Source organism: Aricia agestis, chromosome 19 (assembly GCF_905147365.1).
Source record: "Aricia agestis chromosome 19, ilAriAges1.1, whole genome shotgun sequence".
Lineage (NCBI taxonomy): Eukaryota > Metazoa > Arthropoda > Insecta > Lepidoptera > Lycaenidae > Aricia > Aricia agestis.
In genome coordinates, this window is record NC_056424.1 from 5,699,695 (window position 1) to 5,717,549 (window position 17,855).

The window sequence follows — 17,855 nt, forward strand, 5'->3', positions numbered from 1 at the left end:
AATATAGAAAAAACGTTAACCTTGAACCAGAGTTAGATCTTGGAGAATTAACAAACAATACGAGTACCCCGCTCCACAGCTTTTATAACCATAGGCGCGTCTTCACGGGTCAGTAGAAGCCGTGCTGTAGGAAAACTGTCGAGTCGCCAGTTTCAGAGCCAGTCGAGTACCATGTCCCTTGCCGAAGGCGCCTCCGACACAGAACACAGACCGGACGACGACAAAACTAAGAAGGAAAAGAATAGAGGATCGGTGAGTTGTTTTTTTATTCTTTGGTAGTTATGCCCGTGGTTAGTAGTAAATAAGGAAACCCATAAGAATACACTTTTTTGGAATGAAATCTAGCCTTAGGTATAAGTGTTATGTGAATTATTCTTGGAGCTTGGTATACAAAAGTGTCATAAGTATAAGTTCAGTCGTTTTTGCATGTAACGACAACATCCAAGCATGTAGAGTTTTAAAATTAGTTTTGATGTATGCAGTATGCTAAGAGCATCAGTTATTATATGATTATTGCTAGTAAGAAAATAGGTACCTACTTTACTTACTATCAAGATATAGGAGTATATCAAATCAAATGAATATTTATCAGTTAGCCTCGCCTTTGTGACAATTTTTTTTATATAAAATTACGCCTTCTAGATTAAATTGCGTACAATTATGTTTCATCGTTGCTATTATAGAGTATCGACTTAATAAATAACTATTATACTATATTTTAATAATAATCCTTTACTGTATGAATTATTAAGATGGTGTACCTCAGTAAACTAGTATTCCAAATGAACATGTCAAACAAAATATATTGGCGCAGTTTTCACTTTTTATATGCATTTTATTTTTATGGTTTAAGAAAAAAAAGAAAAGCAAATTGTGCCAGAAAACACGATTTAAAACAACCTAAATCTCACATTAGCCTTGCGGCGAGTACTATAATGTGAGAATTAGGTTGTTTTGAATCGTGTTTTTTGGCACAATTTGTTTTTTTTTCTTTTTTCTCGAATTGGATAGAATTTTATCTATAGATTATTTCTGTCGTTTTCTTTTTATGAATTACAGCTCCAAGTTGCCGAAATTAACAGCAATTCTTTGCCCATTTTCTCTAAAATTTTGCCGAGTTACATATTTTTTTACTCAACTATTTCATATTAAAGTGGTAAAAAGTAATTCCAACATTGTATAGACGACTTTCTCAACAGTACATTGTATTTTTTTCATACCGACGTCAATACAATCCATAAACAGGTGATATTCTAAACCTTTTACAGAAAAAATCACAAAACTGTGGCGGGTTTGAGTTGGATTATTTAAAAATACTTAAAAAAAAACAAAAATCTAGCACCAACATTAGATTATGATTGAAATGATCTTACATGTTGCGCATTAAAACTTATAGAAATACTGTATTTTAACTGTTAAATCACGTCTGTTAAACAGCGAAATCGGCAAAATTTCGTATACGGACTCTTAAAGGTGTATTCATACTTGATGTGTAATTTATACCCATTAAGTTATTTACTGATTAATTCACTAAGTGATGCTGTTTTTGAGGCTTTCTAAATAATGTTATGAAACTAAACAATATTTTGTTGATAATAATTAATATATCTAATTTATATGCTGTTTAAACTCTTATTTAAAGGCTCAATAGGGTTAACAATAAGCATATTATTAGATCTTAATGAATTTAATTTGTATAGTACTCGTAAGTAGTGGTACAGTATTTCAATGTTCACTATAATTTTACTGCACGTAGAGTCTACGTTAACTATTAATTGTAACACTTTTAATCTCATTTTCTGTTCCTTCGAAAGACCCTATTATTCATTAAAATAAACAGATAGTACCGCCCATGTAACAAATATTTACTAAACTTGATATTATGTAATAACAATTAATCAAAAGCAATTGGTATAAATTAGGTTATTATTATTTTTGTTCTTAATCTTTTTGACATTTTTTTATTTGGATTTGGAGTCTTATCATTACCAAAGTGTAAAGCAATTATTGAAGGCCAAATACAGACGAAAATCTAAAATGGTTTCGCCCACACTCGCCTGTAGATCACTTGATCCGCAATTTCTTCCAAATATGGTGGTATAGATCCATGGGAACGATCGATCGCAGCGTGACACGGGCAATTGCGACACCCACAACGTAATTATATCCAATAAACTACCAAACCAATAAAACACACCAATTATCTGGTTAGAATTAAAGTCCAAAAGTTTTTGTAGAGACAGCTGGGCCCAGAACCTATTAAGAATAAGAATAAGAATAAGAATACTTTTATTTCCAGCATCACACGAAACATCATAATAATTAAACAGTATTCAGTGGTACAGTTATTATGATCTAGTCACAAACAGTATATATAAGCTCTATAAATATTATTACAATGCTGTGTGATGCCAAAAATTGGCCCCAGCTCAGCAAACGCAGCAAGCGAGCCCGCTGCACTGATATTCTGCGGGGGCCAATGAGTGGCTTCACAATACTAATAAACTAAACAGTAAAACGTATTTGTTATAAAACGTATTACGTAATGCGAAATGTTCGCTTTGAATGTAGCAGAAATATTTTTTCCTCTACTATACTTCGGTTCTTCGGTAGGCATCATGTAGGATTATTCCAAAATTGTTAAGCCGATGCGATTAGGAAATTAAAGTTTTTTTTAATAATTCATTTATTAAAAAAATTGTGTATGGTATGTAAGTATACCTAATACTTTTATGTAACTGCGAAATTGAATTTCTTAGCTAAGAGCCGAGCTTTGTGAGGGCGATCGCGTCGTCACACCTTGACTGAGTGATGATAACACATCGTCATATAAAAAACCTCGACTGACTGATGATAACATATAGGGAAAGGACAAAGGATAATTTTTGTCCCGGAAAATGTACGGTTCCAGTACAATAAACTTTATGATTTTCGCCTAAACTATTTCATCTATTTTTATGTTTGGCATGGAGATACTAATTATTTTAATCTATCTATAAATAAAAATTACTATGGTAAAGCACAAATCAATAGGCGTGATAGTTTTTTCCGTAAAGTATACAACAAAATGTACAGGTTGTGGGATTAGTCTAAGAAAACGAGAAGAAATGGTTTATATTATGATATTTTTTCTTGTTATCTTAAATGAGTAGACACAATAGTGTCTAGTGTCGAAAATTGCTGATGATGTGATGAAGAATTTTGAACTTGTGTAAGTTTTGTGAATAACAAAACTTACACAAGTTCAAAATTCTTCATCACATCATCAGCAATATTCGACAGCATAATGTGTACTTAATCATCCATGGTCTATTTCTTGCTGATCTAATTTTTTTCAACGGAAGTTTGAACAATACGCCTTCGAAGATCATTTGGCGCAGTGATGCGAATCGATGATATGTCGTTGAGGGGTTATTGTTTGAAAAAAATTACTTAAGTTTACTACATGCTTAAAAACGATTTAGCAAAATAATTTACTCTACATAAGAATATACTCAGCCGAACACAGGACCTCCTCCTTTTTGAAGTCGATTAAAATTTTAATGATATCATGTAAAATTACTATTTAGTATCAAAAGATCAAAATTTTGTCCTAACTTGAAAGAATTTTATTTTAAAACTTAATTTATAGCGAAAGAAGGAAAACTTGATTGCTCCTGTACTAATAAAATATTTTGCAAACGCGGTGCAATTTTTTTTTAATGAAATAACGCAGCAAACGAGTCACCGGATGGAGCAAACGAGCAAACGGGTCACCTGATGGAAAGCAACTTCCGTCGCCCATGGACACTCGCAGCATCAGAAGAGCTGCAAGTGCGTTGCCGGCCTTTTAAGAGGGAATAGGGTAATAGGGGAGGGTAGGGAAGGGAAGGGAAGGGAATAGTTGAGGGTAGGGAAGGGAATAGGGTAGGGGTTAGGGGATTGGGCCTCCGGTAAACTCACTTACTCGGCGAAACACAGCGCAAGCGCTGTTTCACGCCGGTTTTCTGTGAGAACGTGGTATTTATCCGGTCGAGCCGGCCCATTCGTGCCGAAGCATGGCTCTCCCACGTATAAATTTTTGTTGCCACGTTAAATCACATTTTTGGACTGGCATGTCATTATTACAAATTGGGTTAGGTATATTTGGTTAACAGAATAGGCTTTGAAAGGACGACCGATTTTTATGAAATTTAGTTCAGTTAAAAAGTAGTAAACACCATAGAACTTACTACATACGGCAAAAAGCTTCCCGCGAAATTTCCTTTGTATTCGGGTATAATAAAGTTAAATAAATAGGTGGTATATAGGTATCTATGTTACTTATTATGACGCGGACGGGCAAATTTACGATTCTTGCGTTACTCCCTAAGTCTTGGGCAATAGTAACTGTAAAATTACAGATATCTTTATAATCACCAGATGTCTGACTCGTACATGTGGAAGGAGCAGATCCATACGATGATGAAAGCGGACAGCGAGTCCGACATATCCGACTGTGAACATTTCCTTACCAAAGGCGCCTTCCTCATCACACCTTCCCATGGCCTGAGCATGGAGAAGGCATCAGCTATCTGCGAGAAGATGGAGTTCAAGGGTTGCTTCTCCCTCACCAAAACCGCTACCGGCATCCTCTTCAAATTCTCCAGCGTGGACGATTACCAGATGGTATTTAAGAAGGGCTTCCATAAAGTTACTGGTTCGCGATTTTACAGAAAGGTAAGGATGTTTGTATTTAGGTAGTCTTTTGGGACCTATCAGACAGCTGAGAGCGGTCAAGCGGTCAGTCAGGACGCTCACACATGGGGCGTTCTGACCGCGTCAGAATTACTCCTGTGTGACTGACCGCTCGAACGTAGAATGCGAACGCAGAATGCTTAAACTCGTGATAAGAAATAAGAATTTAATGAAGACTGCAAATTACATATAATGAAACTACAAAAATTAAGTATCACAGTTAGTCTGTATTTTAACTCCTACTTACAAATTAATTATTAAAATAGTCACTGTTTAATGCAATCACCAGATGCACGCACAAAGTAGATCACCCGTTGAGCCTCCTAGATCCTGGAGATTTTCATCAATCAAACAAAAAATCAAAAATGGCATTAGGTGAAAAAGTTAAACGTATTGGTTATAAAAGTAATTGAATATATTTTAATGGTACTTTGTTATGTTCTGAAGCTAAGCCATTTAGGCTTTCTGAAGTTAGTGCTCTTGGCATCTTCATGATGATTAATAAGTAACTCTGTGTAGTTTCAACAATAAAAGTTGACTTTCATTGACACAGTAACGGACCATATCTTTTATATGACTATCAAAAAAACCTCTGTAAGACTATAAAAAAACCATGCGTTGATCGAGCCCAGCATTTTAGAACGTATTGCTTAGATAAAATGTACAGTGCTGATGCAGCAAAATTCAAACCAGAACAATTTAAAAACTACCCTTGAAATAAAACAAAATCGTTTCTTCTTCTAGATCGCGATACCGTGTCGTCCCCAGAAGACGTTTACAGTGTACGTGTACGACATCCCGGACGAGATCCCCGAGGAGGACGTCCGACATGCGCTCTACAAGTTCAACTCGGTCGTCGAGGTCGTCCGGATGCACTTCGTCGGGTCGCCGCGTGAAGGGAACACTGGTAGGGCTGATGAAATTTCATTTTCGAAAGGAAATCAGCAGTCTTACAGCCGCGAAAATGATACGATTTTGGTTTACGAGTCTGATAAGTTTCAAATTGAACTGCAGCACGATTTTCGCTAGTACCTATATAATATTATGTCAGAAGTAGTAATTATGCTTTAGCTTTTGACGTGGGAGAGCCATGCTTCGGCACGAATGGGCCGGCTCGACCGGAGAAATACCACGTCCTCACAGAAAACCGGCGTGAAACAGCGCTTGCGCTGTGTTTCGCCGAGTGAGTGAGTTTACTGGAGGCCCAATCCCCTACCCTATTCCCTTTCCTATCCTCCCTTTCCATCCCTACCTTCCCCTATTACCCTATTCCCTCTTAAAAGGCTGGCAACGCACCTGCAGCTCTTCTCATGCTGCGAGTGTCCATGGGCGACGGAAGTTGCTTTCCATCAGGTGACCCGTTTGCTCGTTTGCCCCCATTTTTTTTTATTTCATAAAAAAAAAGCTATGTCCTCACTATGCGCTTTCGTCTTCAATTTTCGTCATCTTCTTTCATTCAACTTTCGTTTTGGCGCATTCAATAATTAAATGCGTCACGAACGCAACGCCAACATTAGCTATGTCCATGTCGCAGCCGACTGGTTTAAATAGCCGTTCAATCAAACAGCTAGCCCTTTGACTGAACAACGCCATTCAATCACACGGCTATACGTCGTTTAGCCGACTTGTTGACTACAACGTTCAACACTACAGCTAGACGACGCTTAGCCAACTGGTTTAATGGCAAATTAACTAGGGCGACCATTAGCTTAATCTGTAATTTGGGAGAATAGTAAAACTTTTTGTATTTTATTGAAAGATTATTCTCGGATTAAGTTTAAGGGGTGACCAAAAGTTTAATGCAATAAGTAAAAATAAAAAATCCACAACACATTATGCGCTTTCGTCTTCAATTTTTGTCATCAAGAAGATTCAACTATCGTTTTGGCGTATTCAATAATTGAACGCAACGCTAACATTGTCATTTTTGTTTTTTGGATACGGTCAGAGGGCATGCGTCGCCAGCATGCCTCACGTTCGCTGTTGACTGCGCTATAACGCATGCCCTTGACGAACAGAAAAAGGCACAGTGTGGACAAAGCTTTTGAGATTCTTGAACCGATTCTAACGCTGTCGGGAGAGGTAGAATTCTAACATTCATGTCAGCATATTTACTTATTTTAGGAGGATATACAGTAGTACACAGGATATTGTTACTTAAAAAGAATATTTCTAACTTCGTTTTTAACTCTATATGTTGTGATTTTTTTTTTCGCGCAGGTAGGTACAGTAGAGCGATGTTTATTTTATCGATAACAAAATCTAGACATGATCTTCAACTTTGAAACCAATCATGACATGTTTAATTGCTCTATAAACAGGTGGTAACAGTATTTAACTTATCATAGCTTATTAGCTATTGTCTTAAATAGGTATTTGTACTATTTATATTGCAGGTACATCCACACCGAAACCCATCGACAAAACTCCACCGCGGGGTATGACCACCATCGACGGAGAACTGGTCAGCAGCATGGTGCCGAAAGAAGCGACCAGCATCATCAGAGTGACCCTCGCCAATATAGAGGAAGCGAATATCTTGCTGCAGAACGGTTTTGACTTCTACGGCGCAACATACTTCCCCACTGAGTTAGCTACTCCTGCCCAAGCTGCGAAATTGATTAAGCCAAGCAGGTAACATTTTTAACGCACATATGCATAATGCTTTGAAAATAATATTATGCATTGTCAATAATATTTTAAGGATGAAAATCAAGCGTTAAATAACCCATGGATTAATCAGATCGTACTACAATAGAGTTTTAATCCTTCGATCGCGGATTCTTGGAAATCTATTGTTATTCTATTCTTGTCGCGGTCACCGGTGTCCTTGGGGCTTGACAGGTTTTAAAGTGGTCATGCATTAGTCATTAGCTGCTTATTACAAAGGCACTAAGAACTTTCACAGAGCACATTGTAAAGTTTGCACCAATTTAGCACTCAATATAAAACCTTATATCACGTTGTGAACACGCGCCGAAGTCTGGTGATAAGATTAAAATTTCAGGAAAGTCTACAATATTTGCTAAGGCTACCGACACGGCCTAAATCTACCGCCTATTTGTTAAGACAAGCTTCACAAATAGCACATTTAGATGATATTCGTAGGTATAGTTTTCATTTTGCAGTAAATAATTCACTGGCCAGAAAGCTTAAGTTTGAAGTTCAAATTGCAGCTCTCCAAGGCTCTAAAATTACACACGCACCCGCAGATATTACTATATTGTACGTGGCCGAAATTAAGACCGCTAATATTGAGTGACAGCTGCTTTGCATCAAAAATGGCGCCAGACTCTTGTAGGTCTGATAAGAACGGACGCGTCATTGGTCTAGACATCTGATTACGTCCATGACTTTTTAGTTTAGTCTGAGACAATAACATAATATATTAGTCTCAGACTAAAGTCATGGACGATATCTATAATGGACGTATCTATAGATAAATGAAGTAAACGTAGATGTAGACTTGTAGATAGAACTCTCGCACATTGCACATAAAGTACACTTATTGTTCACAGAGGCTATGTTTCTAGGGTGACCGGCGGGACACTTTCGGCCAGGGTTCGGGATCTTCTGCCAGTATTCGATCAGCAGGGTTTCACGAAGTTCGCTCCGCCAGCATCACGACTTCTAAAGCCTCGCGCCAAATAAGATAATTGATAAAACCAAATAAGCCGAAAATTGTTACCTAATTTTCTGTTCTTACTCTACCTAATTATCTTTTTACCAATTTTTTTCCTTACTAGACATTATTAGACATCATTTCTATAGGTTAAATTATTTTTGTAGCGAGTACAGTATTAATGAAAACCTTAGTTATTTTATGATTTGGTTGCTTCTGTAATCTTTCTTGACGACATCGACACTTTGATAGTCTTATCGTCTGCAATTTTGATATAATATCCTGTATTGCAATATCACTTAATAAGGCAAGGTCGAATGATTACGTATCTTTAAATCCTTCATTTATCACTTCTAAATTATGTTACTCAATTGCATTAATAAAGATAGCATTTTGTGTACCGTTTTGCATTTATATTGTCCTAATTTTCTTAAATAACGATAACATTTTTACGATATTGATAACAGTACAAAATAATCTTACTTACATGAAACAGATAAAACCAAATAAAAAAGTAATATTAGCTCTCCTGCCTATTCTATGTTCCATATATTTTATGAATATTATATTTTAAGCTTTAAAATACTAATAAATAAGTTTTTACATGTTTTTGTTTTAATACTCTCTTTAAACCACCAATTTATGTAATTTTAAATAAAATTCGTAAAGTAAAAAGTAATCTTATAATAAAACAAAATAACAGATATATAATTAATTAGGGAATGGTGCGTGACTTTTTATTTTTAAACATAGCTTCAATTTCCAATAAACTCTTGCCTTTAGTTTCTGGCAATATGAAAAATAAAATAGTGGTCCCAACGAATGCTACAGTACCATAAAACGAGAAAGCAAAAACTTGGCCAAAGTCAGCCATCATTCCTGGTGCAGTCTTTACGACGATGAATATAGAGGCATATCCAATACACGAAGAAATACCTGCGCCGAAACTACGCACATTCGCAGGGAATATCTCACCAACGATGATCAAGGGAAGGGGCATGAGACCTATATTTACTGAGATAATGAATGCTGACAAAAAGCAGAGAGGTACGGCCGTGAGGTGCGTTGGGATTTCGTCATTGTAAAAATGTAGGAAAATTGATAGACCGATCATAGATGCTGCAGTCAAACTGCCGCTGAGTATACACAATGTTCGTCGTGGACAATTTTTGCTCGTCAAAAAAGTAATTAATGTGGTAATTACCCTCAACGCATCGATAGTCAACATAGCTACATAGCGATCTATACCACCGCCCACAGCTTTTTCTATTATATCGACAGAATAAAACGTGATTGTGTGGACCCCAGAATAGTGACATGTTAAATAAAATGTTATTGTTATAATCAGTGGCTTAAAGAATTTTGGAGTGTTGTATTTTTTTAAGTCATTTCGCCACACTCCAGTTGATGGTTCAGTAGACTTGAATTTTTCGATCATGGCTTTTAATTCGTCTTTGGCGTTTTCGCCATATCCTCTTAGCCAATAAAACGCCTTAATTCCGTCGTCAATTTTACCTTTAGATAAAAGCCACACGGGGCTTTCGGGAACAAACGCTAGTATGATAACTGAAGCCATAGGAAGGAAAGCGCTTATTATTGCAGTGCCCTGCCATGACACCCATGTTCCGATTAAATGTGACACAAAAATACCTAGTGCAAAGGAAAATGAGAGAAGAGCCAAAAACATACCCCTCAATTTAGGACTAGAGGACTCACTAATAAAAACCGACATGGAAGGATTCAATAACCCAATCGAACACCCGTTTATAAATCTTCCTATAATCATTTGGGTGAAATTTGTTGAAAATATGATGATAATCCAACCAATAAAGAAGGGTATGCCTAACGTACGAAGAGTTTGTCGTCTTCCAAATTTTTCGATCAACCAACCTCCGATAAAACAGCATGGAGCCATCGGTAGCACTGCGATGGATGCTATAAAAGAAAATACATATATACTTATCAATCAAGAAAGTATAATTTAGACTTTTATTCAGATCAAGTATTAGAACTTTGGAAACTTTTTGTCATTGAAAATATTTACCTATCCAAGAGGCTGCATTCTCATTTGCAAGTATTATACTGTGTTCATCTCTTAAATGTGGTAATAATGTTGCTGAATAGCCAGAAGAAAGACCGGCCGCAAAAATCATAGTGATCGGTCCTAATGCAGATATAAACTGAAAATAAAATGGATTAAGTGAAAAAATGTATAAATATGTTTATTTCTATTACACCTTTAAAAAAGGAAACAATATTTTACGTTATTTATATGTTGCGTTCTTATGTTTAGCGAATTTGTAATTTGTCGCCAACAAACTACACGAATTTGGTAAATTTTAATGTTTATATAATAATTAATAAAATAACCTGCTTCCAATTTGGTGAAAATCTTGGAGCTGTGTCTATTTCATCCACAAAGTCAAATTCACTGTAACTTTTACTATTTTTATGTCGAACACTTGCACTGTTTGTTTTTATTTTTACTTCATTCTCCAAAATATGATTTTCATCATCTCTCAAAATATCTTCTCTAAAGGGAACTACATCAGCCTTTAAATCCAGGAGATGAGATTTTTCTGATACCGCCTTTTCTATGTCATTCCCATCGTTAATGTGAGATTCTTCAAAATAACTTTCTTTGCGATTTGTTATACTTTGAGCTTCATCTATATAGCTTTTTTCTTTATTCAAGTTTAAATCTGAATTATTTTTTTCTTTTTCAACAATTTTGTCTTCTTCCATTTTTAATACTTTTATAAACCATATTAAAATTATCACGAAACGTTTCACCGTTGTAATGTGTCTTAAAATGTAAATTATCATACGTATTATTCAATTGATATGAAAAGTAAATTAGATAAAGAAACTGTCATAAATATAGATAAGATTAAATTATGTGTTACATAGACTTGCATTTCCTTACATAATGTTCATGTGACTCACTAAGCTTTCCAACTAATTTTTAATGCACCAAAGCAACTTATAGAGTGCACACATTAACAAGATATATTTTTTTTATGAAGTAAGGGGGCAAACGAGCAAACGGGTCACCTGATGGAAAGCAACTTCCGTCGCCCATGGACACTCGCAGCATCAGAAGAGCTGCAGGTGCGTTGCCGGCCTTTGAAGAGGGAATAGGGTAATAGGGAAGGGATGGGAATAGGGGAGGATAGGGAAGGGAATTGGGCCTCCGGTAAACTCACTCACTCGGCGAAACACAGCGCAAGTGCTGTTTCACGCCGGTTATCAGTGAGAACGTGGTATTTCTCCGGTCGAGCCGGCCCATCGTGCCGAAGCATGGCTCTCCCACGTATAAACCTCTTGATGTATCATCGCTACAGGCGCGATACTTTTATTAAGTACTAAAATGGTTTGATTACTCACAGGGTAAAAACAGAACCTTTTACAAGATCACCTTATGTTAAGGCTTTTTATTTACTAGTGATGTTAATATAATTAAGCTAAAATTAAATCTTGCCTACTTTTTTTACCACTACATCAAATTTTTTTTTGAAAATAAGGGGGCAAACGAGCCATCGGGTCACCTGATGGAAAGCAACTTCCGTCGCCCATGGACACTCGCAGCATCAGAAGAGCTACAGGTGCATTGCCGGCCTTTTAAGGGAGAATAGGGTAATAGGGGAGGGTAGGGAAGGGAAGGGAAGGGAAGGGAATAGGGTAGGGGATTGGGCCTCCGGTAAACTCACTCACTCGGCGAAACAACGCCGGTTTTCTGTGAGAGCGTGGTATTTCTCTGGTCGAGCCGGCCCATTCATGCCGAAGCATGGCTCTTCCACGTATAAAATATAAAACTTCTTATATTAACACTACACAACTACAAAACTTCACAATTAACTAATACAATAAAAACTAAACTGCAATAAAAACTAGTTGAATAATTAATGAGTAAATAAAAAAAAAACAGTTTAAATATAAAAAAGGTTGTCCTCTAGACTGCTGCCTTTAGAGTACCTTAGAATTTATAATTAGTGTAAATTTTGTCACATAATCCGCATATTTCGATTTTTAAAGGCCACTTAAAGTTAAGGCACTTTCGGTAAGCTTTGAAATTAACAGAGAATGTCTCTGTCTTTTAGAAATGTTCTGTAGGAACCCCAGTAAACTGTTTTAAATTGTTAATATTCGATTACCTACATGAAAGCTTTTTCAAATTATTGTGTTGGTGTTATAGGTAAATAAAACAACATAATCATTATTTCTCTTTATTTTTTACGATTCCTTATTAATTTTACAATTAATATTATAAGTGTAACTGAATATAAAATGTCTTGCAAGTAGAAACAATTACAATATTAAGATGCGTCTAGACTTAATTTTCTTCTTTTGAAAATAGCTTCAATTTCAAGCAAGCTTTTACCCTTAGTTTCTGGTAATATGAAAAACAAAATAGTGGTTCCAACCAACGAAACAATACCGTAAAATGAAAAAGTAAAAACTTGCCCAAGATTCTTTATCATTCCTGGTGCAGTTTTTACTACTACGAATATGGAGAATAATCCTATGGATGACGAAATTCCTGCTCCAAAACTACGAACATTGGCGGGAAATATTTCACCAACAACAATCACAGGAAGAGTTACAAGACCAATATTAACTGCTATGATATATGCGCATAAAAAACATAGAGGTACAGTCGTGAGATGTGAAGGAATTTTGTCATCGTAAATGTAGAGGAAAATGGAGAGACCGAGCATTGATGCTGCAGAAAAACTACCACTGAGTATAGTTAATAATCTTCTTGGACAATTTTTACTAAAAAGTATCGCAATCATTGTAGTTATAAGCCTTAAGGCGTCGATGGTTAGCATCGCTACGTATCGATCTATACCACCGCCTGTCGCTTTCTCCATAATATCCACAGAATAAAATGTTATAGTATGAATACCAGAAAAATGACAAGTCAAATAGATGATAATCATTATTGAGAAGGGCTTGAAGAATTTGGGTGACCTAAGTTTTTCAAAATTTTCTCTCCACTTTCTTGTCGAATTTGGTGTTTGAGAAGTCTTAAACTTTTCTAGCATAGCTTTTAGCTCAAGTCTTGCATTTTCACTGTATCCTCTTAACCAATGGAACGCCTTAATACCATCATCAGTTTTTCCTTTAGACAAAAGCCAAACAGGACTTTCTGGTACGAACAATAATATGAAAACTGAAGTTAATGGAAAGATCGCGCTTATTATTGCTGTCCATTGCCATGATACCCATGTTCCGATTAAATGCGAAATAAAAATACCAAGAGCAAAAGAAAAAGGGAGAAGTGACAATAACATGCCTCTCAATTTAGGACTCGTCGATTCACTTATAAAAACTGACATAGAGGGCATCATAATGCCTATGGAACACCCATTAATAAATCTTCCAATGAGCATTTCGGCCAAACTGCTTGATAATATAACGACGATCCAACCAATGAAGAAAGGTATTCCTAATGTACCGAGTGTTCTTCGTCTTCCAAACTTTTCTATTAACAAACCTCCGATAAAACAACACGGAGCCAATGGTAAAACGGCGATGGATGCTGAAAATAATAAAAAGGTATAAATATAACTCTCATCGCTTTATTAGACGTGTCTATAAGTATTTAAGCTTGTATGTAGGCCACATTATGATTAATTACTAGAATATAGTTAATTCTTTTTAAAGTCTTGTCCTCAATGTCAATTCGATCCAAGTGTGTTAAAATAGACATAGATATTATAAATATTATAATACTCTTAATTACCTATCCAAGAGATAGAGCTTTCATTCTGAAGAATCGCACTATGTTCTTCTCTTAAATGAGGTATCAGTGTAGCTGAAAAGCCTGATGATATGCCGGTTGAGAAATACAAGGCGATCGGTCCGGAAGCTGATATAAACTGGAATAAAAAGGATTTGATAAACTGTCACCACAACAATTATAATAACATAATAATTACTAGTACTATTATGCGATAACCATTTTATCACAGCCCAAACCACTGGACCGATCGGGCTGAAATTTTGCATGCAGGTAGACATTATGACGTAGTAATAATACTCCCCTCACCGGTTTCGGTGTCGGTGGCCGGTTTCATTGAAACCAGACCAGGTATGCAGGAGTAATTTTATAGTGCCCAAGTGTGTGCGCAGTACACAAGATCACTCTCTATTCCTTTACTCTCATAACCCAGTGGGACGGAAGACCGACACGACTGGCGAGAGATCAGGCGCAGGACCGACTTTTTACATGCCCATCCGACGCATGGATCATCTTACTTGTCAGACAATCAGGTGATCAGCCTGCATTGTCCTAACCAAACTTGGAAATAACATGTTTCCAACGCGGGATTCGAACCCACGACCTCCGGAGTCGAGAGCGACGCTTTAACCACTAGACCACGGAGGCGTTCAATGACGTTGTAGTGAAAGTTTGTATATAATAATACTTCTTAACGCGAGCGAAGCCGCGGGCAAAAGCTCGTATAGTATAGAATAATTCTATTCTATTTTTATGAATAAAACCATTTTATTCATAAAAAGTGTTTATTGTAAAATCACTTTAATACTGTCGTATGACAAATAAGTTTTGATAACGTGGTAAAAGCAAACTAGACTCATCATTATGATATTATGAAAACACTGTACTAAACTAAAAAAAAAAAAAAAAACTTAAATATTATTTTTCAATGAGTAATTAAAAAAAAAATTAACAGCTCTCACCTGCTTCCAATTTGGGGGTATCCTTGATCCATAGGTTTCCGTGATAGAATAATTTTCACTCAATTCATTGCCTTTCTTATGTGAATTGTCGCTGATTGTACCATCATTTTCTCTTTTATTTTCACAATTCACATAATTTGAAGCCTTATTATCAATAGCACTAGTTTGACTATTCATAAATTTAGACGGCTTATCTTTGCTTATATCTAATTTTCTTTCTTTAGATTCATCTAAATTACTAATATCACATTTCAATGGCTTAGTTTCGTCTTCATTTTCTTCATCGTCGTTACACTTATATTCGTTATTAAAATCATTTTCTGATGTTTCCGCTATTTTCACTCCTGGGATGAAATCATTTTCCACTATTATATCGAAGTCTTTCATTTTTGATCACATAATATCATACGAGTCGAAGACAAATTTTAATGAAACTACTGTATTTGTATCAACAAAGTAACATTATATGCAATGAAAATGATAAGGAGGTTAAACAAGATAATAACACAAATCTTTGTCCTAGGAATTGATAAGATTATTTTCGAGTGTCTTAAAGTTACTTCTTCATTTATTCACACTATTCATTAGTAATTATTAACGTTATACTACTTCAAATTTTTATTACGAAACTCGGGATATAATATTATTATGATCATTCTGTTACTTAATTAATATTATTTATGATTTTTCATTTACTTTATGATTGTTGTATTTAAATCCGCATTATTTATTGTTATGTTTTTAGGGTTCCGTAGCCAAATGGCAAAAAACGGAACCCTTATAGATTCGTCATATCTGCCTGTCTGTCTGTCTGTCCTTCCGTAAGTCACAGCCACTTTTCTCCGAAACTATAAGAGCTATACTTTTTAAACTTGGTAAGTAGATGTAATCTGTGAACCGCCTTAGGATTTTGATACAAACATGGAAAAATTATATAAAAAAAAAAACATGGAAAAATTATAAAAAAGAAAGGTACAATTATTACTAAAACAAAAAAAAAATTCATCTAACCCGGGTATCTATGGTTAGGTCTCTAAAAATCATATTGAGGTTTCTAGTATCATTTTTTTCTAACCTGAATAGTTTCCGAGAGAGACTCTTCCAAAGTGGTAAAATGTGTTTCCCCCCCATCTAACTTCTAAAGTAAGGGCATGATAAGTCTAAACAAAATATATGATGTACATTACTATGTGCGCGAGCTCAACTCGCACTTGACCGATATTTATTTAAGTCTTGTACTCAATGTCAATTCGATTTAAGTGTGTTAAAATAGACATAGATAGAATACTCTTAATTACCTATCTAAGAGATAGAGCTTTCATTCTGAAAAATCGCACTATGTTCTTCTCTCAAATGAGGTATTAGTGTAGCTGAAAAGCCTGATGATATGCCGGTTGAGAAATACAAGGCGATCGGTCCGTATAAAAATAAATCCGATCGGTATAAAAACTACCAACGAAAATTAGTTTGAACGAGATCTAGCAAGTAGCTTTTTTATACGTTATAAATGGTTAACCTTAAATTAACTTTCAATAAATCAATTGAAATATAAAAATAATTTAAAACAACCTTTTATTTCATAAAAATAAACCTTATTGCTGCTGCGGAACTCTTCATAGGCGAGTCCAACTCGCACTTGGCCGGTTTTTTAATAATTTTATAATCACTTAAGATTCTTTTTAAATTTATTTCCTAGTGAGCATTAACAGCAAAATGGTAATTGGTTTATCACTCTTACGGCTGCACTCAGAAACATTAATTTTAAATTTTAATTTCATGAAATTGTCTCTGAGTGAGTGCGTTGTTTCGTAGCAGTAATAATTGATTTTTTTTTTAGCAATTTGCTCAATCTTTTTTAAGAGGAACTCAACTTTGGTTAAATGAATTGGTTGGTTGAATCATGAATATAATATAAGTAAAGAGTTTGATATAGGCGCTATACCTAAAAGACTCCGTCAAGGAACTATAAAAATTAGTTTCAAGGCTTGCTTCGAATATATAATAATAATAATATTTATTATTGGTACTTTGTTAATGTTCTTAAGCAGTTAACAGTTTTACTAACAAGGTAATTTTGAATCAATAATAGTTTCCTTAATTATATTCATAGCAATATGAACAACTGGGTTTTTCGCACCCTATTTTATAACTTCTGATTTTTTACCCGAATGTGATAGAAGTAGTTTCATGTTGTCCGAGTGTTTTTTTTTTCTTTTTTTTATGAAATAAGGGGGCAAACGAGCAAACGGGTCGCCCATGGACACTTGCAGCATCAGAAGAGCTGCAGGTGCGTTGCCGGCCTTTTAAGAGGGAATAGGGTAATAGGGAAGGGTAGGGATGGGAAGGGAAGGGAATAGGGGAGGATAGGGAAGGGAATTGGGCCTCCGGTAAACTCACTCACTAGGCGAAACACACCGCAAGCGCTGTTTCACGCCGGTTTTCTGTGAGAACGTGGTATTTCTCCGGTCGCGCCGGCCCATTCATGCCGAAGCATGGCTCTCCCACGTATAAAGTGGGTGTACTTAGCAGAGGCGTAGCGTACCTTGGCGGGGCCCCGTTTAAAAATTTCTTTGGAGGCCCTTAGGATGAGTAAAGATTTCTCTAAAATGAAAAAAATGTTTATATAAAATTATAAGAAATATTTATTCATCATAATCTAAGATCTATCTGTCACATTTTTAAAAACAATTCAACTTAGATATAAAATCTTCTTGCCTTATTTTCGGCAAACTGATTAATTAAATCATTATGATGCTGATGATAACTTTAGTTTTTCTAAAGTTTCTGCCTCTATGGACAATAGTGACAG

General features: G+C 35.6%; 3 protein-coding genes across 4 annotated transcripts; 1 reads left to right on the forward strand and 2 right to left on the reverse strand.

The window, feature by feature from the left end:
- The first annotated feature begins 56 nt into the window (after positions 1 to 56).
- Positions 57 to 8,765, forward strand: LOC121736885. Of its 2 annotated transcripts, none has more exons than XM_042128371.1 (5): positions 57 to 252; positions 4,402 to 4,698; positions 5,461 to 5,623; positions 7,113 to 7,350; positions 8,250 to 8,765. In XM_042128371.1, exons 1-5 carry the CDS (start codon positions 172 to 174, stop codon positions 8,365 to 8,367), a joined length of 897 nt encoding a protein of 298 aa, XP_041984305.1. In that variant the 5' UTR covers positions 57 to 171; the 3' UTR covers positions 8,368 to 8,765. The 2 variants fall into 2 exon arrangements, with proteins under 2 accessions (XP_041984305.1, XP_041984304.1); XM_042128370.1 differs by having other exon boundaries at positions 58 to 252; positions 8,235 to 8,765.
- On the reverse strand, positions 8,538 to 10,262 carry LOC121736740 (facilitated trehalose transporter Tret1-like). The gene is made up of 2 exons (XM_042128126.1): positions 9,446 to 10,262; positions 8,538 to 8,599 (listed from the first exon to the last, which is right to left on the reverse strand). The coding sequence occupies exons 1-2, from the start codon at positions 10,251 to 10,253 to the stop codon at positions 8,538 to 8,540; spliced, it is 870 nt and encodes a 289-aa protein (XP_041984060.1). The 5' UTR covers positions 10,254 to 10,262.
- Positions 10,263 to 11,586: 1,324 nt separating this feature from the next.
- LOC121736707 (facilitated trehalose transporter Tret1-like) lies at positions 11,587 to 15,461 on the reverse strand (the record flags this gene model as incomplete). Its single annotated transcript, XM_042128072.1, has 4 exons — positions 15,047 to 15,461; positions 14,088 to 14,223; positions 13,483 to 13,883; positions 11,587 to 11,607 (listed from the first exon to the last, which is right to left on the reverse strand). Coding segments are annotated over exons 1-4 (945 nt in total), but the record flags the coding sequence as incomplete, so codon positions are not given.
- Between the last annotated feature and the right edge of the window lie 2,394 nt (positions 15,462 to 17,855).

Excerpts from the sequence above, each read along its gene's own strand:
- LOC121736885 (XM_042128370.1), top strand. The coding sequence starts at position 172 with ATGTCCCTTGCCGAAGGCGCCTCCGACACAGAACACAGACCGGACGAC. Across the intron at positions 4,699-5,460 it reads GTTCGCGATTTTACAGAAAG|ATCGCGATACCGTGTCGTCC; the intron begins GTAAGGATGTTT and ends TTCTTCTTCTAG. Across the intron at positions 5,624-7,112 it reads GCCGCGTGAAGGGAACACTG|GTACATCCACACCGAAACCC; the intron begins GTAGGGCTGATG and ends TTTATATTGCAG.
- LOC121736740 (XM_042128126.1), bottom strand. The coding sequence starts at position 10,253 with ATGGCTCCATGCTGTTTTATCGGAGGTTGGTTGATCGAAAAATTTGGA. Across the intron at positions 8,600-9,445 it reads GACTGCAGCATCTATGATCG|ACGATAAGACTATCAAAGTG; the intron begins GTCTATCAATTT and ends TCAAAATTGCAG.